Below are 9377 nucleotides of genomic sequence, written 5' to 3'. Positions count from 1 at the left end.
TGTCTTTGTAGGCAGCAGCGTTTTTGTATAACGAAGCTTGAGGAAAGCTTAGGTTCAGCTGCAGCAATGCATTCTGGGGACATTTGCTTCTTTTGACTGCAGCCCCTCTGAACTTTCTGTGGTTTTGCCTTGGAGAGTTTCCCCCAACACTGTTATGCAACATCCTAAACACTCCTCCGTTCATCACTCCCCTCACGCTGGTTTTGTCACTTGTTTTTCAGCTCCATTTTTCTCTTATTTGTGCTGGACTAACATCACATATTTTCCTCTGCATGTCTCCTCCACCCACGGCTCCTCCTCTCACACACACACACACCCACCCACCGCAGTTTCTAATTGGGCTTCATTACCATTTCCTTTCAGTTTTTCCCAGCAGGACTCTCTGACCAGGAGGAACAGCTTTCACTGGTCACACATATACGAACATCACCGTCGTCGTCATCATCATCATCATCAGAAGCAGCAGAACTTCAAGACTTCAGCGCATCATCTGGTAAAGTTTTGAATCTTTCCTACAATTAAACAATGAAAGCTGCTTATCAGTGCTTTCATTTCACAGCAAAAAGCTCTTTTTCTCCACATATTGCGTCGTGTACTGCGCAGCTACAACTATGAGAGAGAATTACGCAGTAAAAATGCTCAAGTATCAAAAGAAGAAGTACACAGCTGCTACACAGTAGAATATAACACAGTTTTTATGTTGCTGTGTTTACAGTACTGGATTATTATCACAGAAAGGAGGTTTTCTTTATGCCTCAGCTTTATTTAAATCATTACAGACTGAATCTGGAGCTGTCTGACACTGTAGTACAGTAAAAATAAAAGTATGACAATAACAATGGCAACATGCTGAATGAGTATAAATTAAATAACTAGAATTTGTGTCTACTGTCTCTACCTAGTTACAGTACTTCCCACTACGAGAGAGTCATAATAAAGCAGGCAGCTTTGCCTTTAACAGCCTGATACTGAGTTACAGTAAATGTGGATAACATCATCAAACTCCAGCTGGCCTGAAGGCAACGTGCCAGACTTTTTACCGTGGTGCTGCAATAAAACCATTAAACTGCTCTGAAATGTTCATCTGAACCACCCAGGTAGCAAAACTTAAGTTTCCATCAGAGCTTCAGAGCAGTGAAGTGGATTGGATGGAAAAAAATGCTGATTGGATTTTAAAAAGTACAAAAACAAAGCGACTACAGTGCTGCTTTGGATAGTGTCTGCATGAAAAAAGGAAAAGATGGTAAGTCAGAGGACTGAGCGATCCTCTCCAGTGAACCTTGTGGTTCACATATTAGTGGCCTATAAACAGCAGATTGAGTTTTTCGTGCTTTTATTGAAACCATAAATGTTTCTAATCATCTGAGGGCTACTGAGGAGTGGCTGCAGACATCTGCTCAGACTCTCCAGTATTTGTTCTCATGTCTGCTCTCTATTTCTGCCAAGAATGCAGAAATGTAACTCATGTAACTCAGTATCCCTCCTCCTCCTTTTTTTTTTTTTTTTTTTTTTTACAGTTTCTCTCTCTTGACTTTCTGCTTTTATCCCCCCTCGTCCTTCTTTCTGCCCTCTTCTCTCTGTTCCTGCAGCTGTTGTGAAGGTAACTTCCCATTAGGAGACCAACAAGACCCGACTTTTCTCATTATTGTCACACACCGCAAACTGCAGGTTTTCATTACTAAACCTGCTTTCAGACAGCTGTTAGCTTTCCTCCTCCTCCTGCTCTCAGGCAGAGGATCCAACAGTGCAGCTTTTTATCTCCTCTTCTTCTTTGATTGGATCCTGGATGAGAGAAAACCTGGCAGGAAAAGAAAGATAAAGCCTTTGAAGTGCTGCAGGACAAATATATATATTTTAAAAACATTCCACACTTTATACAGAGTAGTTAGCAGAGATTAGCACTTTGATAACCTGAGTGTCTGGACAGAGTCGTCTGAGGGCCGAGGCCGCTTGTGTTCAGGGACGGGCAGGAAGCAGAGGGAGAGAAAGAGAGAATTTGAGTGTTAGGTGTGACTGTAAGTTGTTTCTGAGTAGGCCAGCTGGTATTCAGCATGTCAACAAACTTTTATATGAAACATCTGTTTAGAATATTAATGTTTTGATTTGTAGAGCTCACTAATCTTTGCTAAACGAGTAGCTGAAGATGTTTTTTTCCACCTCCTGAGCTGGAAATTGTCTATGATGCCCATCATATCGCAGCCTGTGTCATACAAACGACCTGTTTAGAAATGACCGTTGCTGTAAATCTGTAAACTAGGCTGTTATGTAAATGCAAAGAGTTAAAATGACTTCCCTCTGGTCCAGTCTAACCTCCCTGCACCCTGCATGCTCATGTGGCTTTTTTGCACCGTATACATAAACATGCTCAATTAAGTGTTTTAATATTTTGTTATACAGCTGTGACTTTGTTTTCTGTCGTACATATGGGAACAAAAAAAATGTACTTTCTGATCAAACATGATATTTAGTTTGTTTGATAATCAGGTCCAACAAATCCCAAAGGGATTATTTTTATGATTGGAGCGCTGCCCGAAACGAATTCAGTGAAGCCCTCACCATCTTTACTCTAAATCTAAGACGCTGACATGTTGTCCATAAATCAAACTGTGAGGTGGTGAGTGGCAAAATATTATACTTTTTAACAAAAGCCTCTGTTTTGCATTATTGTTTATAATATTCAAGGTCATTACATTATATTGTTATTGAAGAAGATAGGGTGAAATAAGTTTGGAGCATGTAAATTACGTGTTCTATAGAGATATTCATGGAAACCTGATGTCTTTTACTTTTACTCTGTTTACAATTTGTTTTGTTGTTATTTGAGTTTTGTGACTGATATAAAACTGTCAATCAATCAGTTAGGTTGAGTTTTAAACGAGAGCTTCCACTCCGTAGAGGATGAGACTGTTTGAATCTACTTGACATATTTCTGTAAGTCTCTGTCAGAGCCTGTCTGACGAAAAAACTAATACATTTTTACTGTAAGGGCATAAATCGTGTGTAAATCACCCATTTGGTGTTTATGTATGCTGCAGTTTCCAGAAATTACATGCGCTCTTCATCCCTCTGTTATTTTCATAATGTTTTGTTTTATTTTAGTGGGAGTTGTGGTTTTCTTTTGTTTAGTCAGGTCAATATTTCCCATTGTCTGTAATGCAGTGTTGCTCGTGCACAGATCTGTTTGTGCTTGTTCATCTGTTTTTTTTCCATTTCTCGTTTTCTCTCAGCCTTGAGACTGCAATGACCTCACTCAGACTCTTGTCCCTGTTCCCCTCCCTCCTCGTCCTACAAGTCCATCTTTCCAACCAGTTAGAGGACAATAAGATCCCCCCCAGTCTGTGTACTGGCCACCCTGGTATCCCAGGCTCTCCTGGGGTTCATGGCAGTCCTGGTCAGCCAGGGAGAGATGGGAGAGATGGGAGGGATGCTGCTCCTGGGGAAAAGGGGGAGAGAGGGGAGAGAGGGGCCCCAGGTACGTACTTATATGGATTTGTTTGTGAGCATGTGATAAATCGGTGCAGGATTCTCATATTTGTGCACCTCCTCCTCCTCTCCAGGTGAGACAGGAATGCGAGGCCTGACTGGAGACAGGGGTGACCCTGGAGAAAAGGGGGAAAGGGGGCAGCCGGGCGAGTGTGCAGTGGCTCCTAAATCCGCCTTCAGTGTCAAACTCTCTCAGGGCCAAACCTCGCCCCTGAATGTGGGCGACGCAGTCCGCTTTGACACCATCCTGATCAATGAACAGGGCGACTACAACTCAGAGACGGGACGCTTCACCTGCAAAGTCCCTGGAGTCTACTACTTTGCCGTCCACGCCACGGTGTACCGCGCCAGCCTGCAGTTCGACCTGATGAAGAACGGACACGCTGTGGCTTCTTATTTTCAGTTTTATGGCAACTGGCCTAAACCAGCATCTCTTTCAGGCGGCTCCCTGCTTCACCTCATCCCCGGCGATCAGGTGTGGGTGCAGATGGCTCTCTCAGAGTACAATGGATTTTACTCCAGCACCAAGACAGACAGCAGCTTCACCGGCTTCTTGGTGTACTCGGACTGGAAAAACTCTGCTGTGTTTGCCTGACATGTGCCGCTTTTATTTCCTTACTGAGACATTCTGGACAGACAAGTGAATCATCCGTGACACGATACAGCTGTATTTGTGTAATAAATAAAGAACACACCAGGCAATGTAACCCGAATAGCACATGGTGTACTGAGGTGCACACAATGAACGGTACAGTTTACTCTGTGTCTGTTCTGCACTTTCAGCTTTTAAACTGCTGACAGTTAATTCTTCTAACAGATGTCAGGCCACAAATTCTCAAACAGCCTTTATGCTACTGTTCTATTGCATTTTGTTTTAGTGTCTACAGCTCTAACGCGAGACATTAATACATTTTTAGACTTTTGAAAACACACTAGACTGAAGTATGTCTCTGGCCATGAATGAAAGTGGATCAGGCATTAGGCTGGAGCTGCACAGTTAACTCCAAACAGGAAAGGCGAGACTCTTTCTGATAACATCCCTGCCTGATTTTAAGAGGGAAAAGAACTCAAATACTTCACTGAAGACAAAGTGCAAATGGAAAACAGTAAAACTACCCCTGATACTGCTATTTAAAAAAAGCAATGCATGAGAATGATTTGATAAATATACTCTTATAAATGTGTTAAAAGCCCTCGTTCTGCTGTGGATGTAATCTAGTGTAAGATAATAGGGCTAGTAATAATTATAAATGAATGGAAAATCTGGAACCTGTTTTAACTACTTTATATACAGTCTATTCCCTCATTAATAGTTGCAAATAAATGTATGAGGTTGTGAGATGTTTCAAGAAGGTCAAAAATACAAAATAAAAGTTTTTTGGGTTTAGTATTCTTAACACAAGTAAACACAAAATGCTGTTTGAAAATGAAGATGTTTATTATAAAGAGGGGGAAAAATTCAGACCATCATGGCCCTGCGTGAAAAAGTGATTGCCCCCTAAACCTAATGACTGGTTGGGCCACTCTTAGCAGCAACAACTGCAATCAAGCATTTGTCATAGCTGGCAGTGAGTGTTTTTCAGCACTGTGCATTTTGGGCCACTCGTCTTTGCCACTTTAGAGGGTTTTCGAGCATTAACTGCATTTTTAAGGTCATGCCACAGCTTCTCAGTTGGATTCAGGTCAGGACTTTGACTAGGCCACAAGTCAAAGTTTTCATTTTGATTTTCATAAGCCATTCAGAGGTGAACTTGCTGGTGTGTTTTGAATCAATGTCCTGCTGCAGAACTCAAGTGCGCTTCAGTTTGAGGTCAGGAACAGACAGCTGGACACTCTCCATCAGGGTGTTTTGGTAGACAGCAGAATTTATGGTTGCATTTACCACAGCAAGTCTTCCAGGTCCTGAGGCAGCAAAACAGCTGCAGAACATCACACTGACACCACCATATTTTACTGTTGGTATGATGTTCGTTTTATACCAGATGTAATGGGACACAAACCTTCCAAAAAGTTACAATTTTGTCTTCCACAGAGTATTTTCCCAAACATCTGAAGGGATAATCAAGATGTTTTCTAGCAAAACTGAGACGAGCCTTTATCTTCCTTCAGCGTTGGAAATCTGCCCAGTCTCTTTCTCATAGTGGAGTCATGAACACTGACTATAACTGAGGCAAGTGAGGCATGCAATCCTTCAAATGTTGATCTGGGGTCTTTTGTGACCTCTTGGATGAGTCGTTGCTGTGCTCTCAGTGTAATTTTGGTCGGCCTGCCACTCCTGGGAGGCTCTGACTGTGGTTTGCTGGAGTCTCACAGCTTTAAAAATGACTTTACAACCCTTTCAGACTGAGAGATCGCAGTTACTTTGTTTCTCATTTGTTTGCAAATTTCCTTGAATCACAGCATGGCGTCTGGCTTTTGAGAATCTTGAAGTCTACTTCATTTCGTCAGGCAGGTCCTATTTAAGCAATTTCTTGTTTAAGAAAAGGTGTGGCAGGTGTGGCAGGATGTGGCTATAGAAATTGAACATAACTTTCCAAAGATGCGATACATACCACTTCATTTAGAAACTACATTTTGGGTTTACTTGTGTTGTCTTTGTCTAATATTTAAATGTGTTTGATGATCTGATACATTTAAGGGTGACAAACATACAAAAAAAGGAAATCAGGAGGGGGCAAACACTTTTTTTCACACGACTGTATATTTAAATTGAATGCATTTAATGTAACATCTTAATCTGAAAAGTAAAAACCAAATGTACTGAAGTCAAAATGTAGTGTTTCTCTAGTGTAAAGTTGCATAAAGTGCTTTCACATGGCATTTCTATGAATAATGCCCAAGTCCTTTGCTTTAATTCCCAAAGGCAGAAAACTGCTAAAGTAAATACCCAAATGAAAAAGGCTGGAAAATATTCATTTTCCACTGGATTCATGCTAGGTACCTCTGCCTAATGAGTTCACCAAACGCTCTAAGTACCCTGACAGATACACTACGAGCTGGTTGATGTTAGTCAGCATCTCTCTCTCCTCCCAACAATAATCGTGGGTGTGAATTAATCTCATGGTTTACTCAGATGAGCCGCTCCCTCTGTTTCTTGAGATCTGGGGCTGAACTGTTTATTTTCTCGAATAAACTCCGACAAGACCAGAGCTCGAGAAAGCCTTGTTAGATACACTCAGACATGATGAAATGCTATTCTCTTATTTCTCTGTCAAACCCCTATACAATATTAAGCTCCAGATGGGTCCTTCTAACTATTCCCGCTCGGGGAGGGAGAAGGATGCAATGAGTTAATAAGTTTTCCCTTGGCGTACGTCAGTTATTTCCATTAGTTCACAGCCTTCATCGCTATGTTGAGGCTTAGAATTGAGGGTAAAGCAGACAGTGACATCACTCACTAAAATACAGACTGGGCACTTCAGAAAAAGAAGATGAGAGTCTGACATTTGGATTAAGATGTAGCTGCAGATAAAGAAGCTACAAATCAAAGTACCCAAGAAGAAAGAAAAGATCTAAAATTAATTTTTGTCTGATTTTATTTGTTCATTGAAGTAAGGTCATGATTTACTCTTCCTCGTCAGTAGAAGCAGGACTGAATACACTTGTAGGAGGGAGGTGTAAAAGCAAAGAAGAGTAGAGGTAGGGAAGGTGGATGAGTTTAAATACCTGGTTTCAACCATTCAAAGCAATGACAGAGCACAGGAGAGGTAAAGAAGAGAGTGCAGGCAGGATGGAGCAGGTGGAGACTAGAGTCACAAGTAATTTGTAACAGAGAAATAGCAGCAAGAGTAAAAGAGAAGGTTTACAAGATGGTGCATGATTTGGAGACGGTGGCACTAACAAAAAGACAGGAGGCTGAGAAGGAGGTGGCAGAGCTGAAGATGTGACCACAACACACAGAGTGCAGGGACAGCTCAAGTGTAACAATTTGGAGACAATTAGAGAGGCAAGACTGAGACGGTTTGGACATGTGGAAAAAAGAGATACCAGATGTATTGGACAAAGGATGTTGAAGATGGAGCTACTTGGCAGGAGGAAAAGAAAAGGACAGAAGAGGATGTTGCATCTGCTGTGGCAACCCCTAAAGAGAGCAGCTGAAAAAAGAAGAAGAAGAAAAAGAAGAAACTAGTAACATGATTTTAGATTATATTATGCTACACTTTCAGTTTTGTCTTCTTACCCTCTTGTGTCCTATTCCCCTGATTACCCCCGTGTGTATTTATAGCCCTGCCATTCTTTTGCTCAAAGCTGCATATTTTGTCTAGAGCTGATGGAAACACTTCATCCAGCAGGGGGCAGTGTTGCACCGCTATTCAGCACCACTGCCTGCAAACTTCATAGTGTTGTTACTTCACAGTGTCTGGGCAGGACTCATGATTTCAGCCAGCAGTATTGACACTCCTGAGGTGCCTTTATGATGCGTTCAATAGAAGCTGCTGATGTTAAAATAGACCCACGCTGCACAGGAATGAACATTTTATTAGTTCAGTTTGTGACCCAGTAGCTACTCTCCATCATGTCACAAAGGGACTCCCTTAGTTACTAAACATTTCTTCTCATTTTAACAGAATGCACACTTGACAAGCTAGACAAGAGAAACAAGATACTTTATTTCCTGCTCCTGAAACACAAAAACACAATTAGAAACAATGAAATATTTTAAAATTGTAAACATCAGATTATTTAAGACAAAAACACTTGCATGCATGCATACAAATGTATCTATATTGATAGACGGGATCTATATTAGAGTAACTGTTATCATAAAACAAACCCACATCTGTGAAGCAGCTCAGACGTACTTTAGACAGATCAATACGTGAACCTCGCGATTCACTCTGTGCTCTTCTCTGTTCATTATGAATGTATGAAAGCTGGTGTAACATTAGGACTCACTGTGAAAATGTGTGAGTACTAAATGGAGTTTTGAACTGGCTGCATGTCAGCATGTAGGCTGAATGATGATTCAACCGCCAGGAGAACTTCATATTTTCACCTGATAACATCCAGGAGTTTAATCAGAATCAGAATCAGAATACTTTATTAATCCCGAAGGAAATTAGGATGCAATTTATGAGTTTAAATTGCACCGGTGCTTCTCAAAAGTCTCCTGTCATGCTTCCTGTCATGGTGCAGTCTGTCTACCTTGTAAAGAAATTTAGAATTTAAATCGTGTTGTAGAGATTTTCAACTGTAACTGTAGGAGTGAACCATTGTTGTGTCTACACAATACAGAAAACTTAGCAAACAACCAGTTTTAAATTGTATCTTTAATCACGAATAGTATCTGAAAGTCATGCCCTCAAGAAATGGGAACTAAATCCAGCAAAGACCTGACACAGGATCTGAGAGCTGTATTTGACCCTTTGTTTGATTTACTATCTGCTCGATGAAGCCTCATCAGAAACGGTCTCAGTGGAAGGATAGTTGTCAAGAAGCGATTCTTAAGAAAGGGAAACAGGCAGAAAAGGTCTTGTCATGCTATGTTACACAAGAACTGGACTGAAAAATCAGTAGCAACGGGTCTGATGGAGTGATGAAACTTTCCAAATTTGAAAGTTTTGGTTCAAAGTGTCATCACTATGTGCAGAGGAGCTGAGGAGAGAGGTACAACAGTGAGTGTCTCCAGCCATCTGTAGCCACACTGGAGGCTCCGTCGTGGTTTGGACATCATTCGTGGAAATGTCTGTGAGATTGTGACTCTCCATGCAAAACCATTTGACTGTCAATGGTTTCACACTTGAACAAAACAATGATCCCAAACACACTGCTAGTGCAGTGAAACACACACAGTGGAGCACAGTCATCCATGGATTGGCCTCCCCAGAGCTGAACTTCAAAATTATTGACACAATGTGGGATCATCTTGACAGATAACAGAACAAAACACAGCC

At 41.3% G+C, this 9377-nt stretch overlaps 1 protein-coding gene across 1 annotated transcript; it reads left to right on the top strand.

Annotated features, from left to right (window-relative positions):
• Positions 1 to 217: 217 nt before the first annotated feature.
• c1qtnf5 (C1q and TNF related 5) lies at positions 218 to 6248 on the top strand. The gene is made up of 3 exons (XM_082503031.1): positions 218 to 493; positions 3228 to 3472; positions 3558 to 6248. The coding sequence occupies exons 2-3, from the start codon at positions 3241 to 3243 to the stop codon at positions 4076 to 4078; spliced, it is 753 nt and encodes a 250-aa protein (XP_082359157.1). The 5' UTR covers positions 218 to 493; positions 3228 to 3240; the 3' UTR covers positions 4079 to 6248.
• The last annotated feature ends 3129 nt before the right edge of the window (positions 6249 to 9377 follow it).

The sequence above is a fragment of the Aulonocara stuartgranti genome (genome assembly GCF_965226115.1).
Source record: "Aulonocara stuartgranti genome assembly, chromosome: 14".
Lineage (NCBI taxonomy): Eukaryota > Metazoa > Chordata > Actinopteri > Cichliformes > Cichlidae > Aulonocara > Aulonocara stuartgranti.
Note: the sequence above shows the minus strand (reverse complement) of the source record. Positions and strands in the feature narration are given on the sequence as shown.

Coding starts and splice junctions, on each gene's coding strand:
- c1qtnf5 (XM_082503031.1), top strand. CDS start 3,241: ATGACCTCACTCAGACTCTTGTCCCTGTTCCCCTCCCTCCTCGTCCTA. Junction 3,473..3,557: donor AGGGGAGAGAGGGGCCCCAG/GTACGTACTTAT, acceptor CCTCCTCTCCAG/GTGAGACAGGAATGCGAGGC.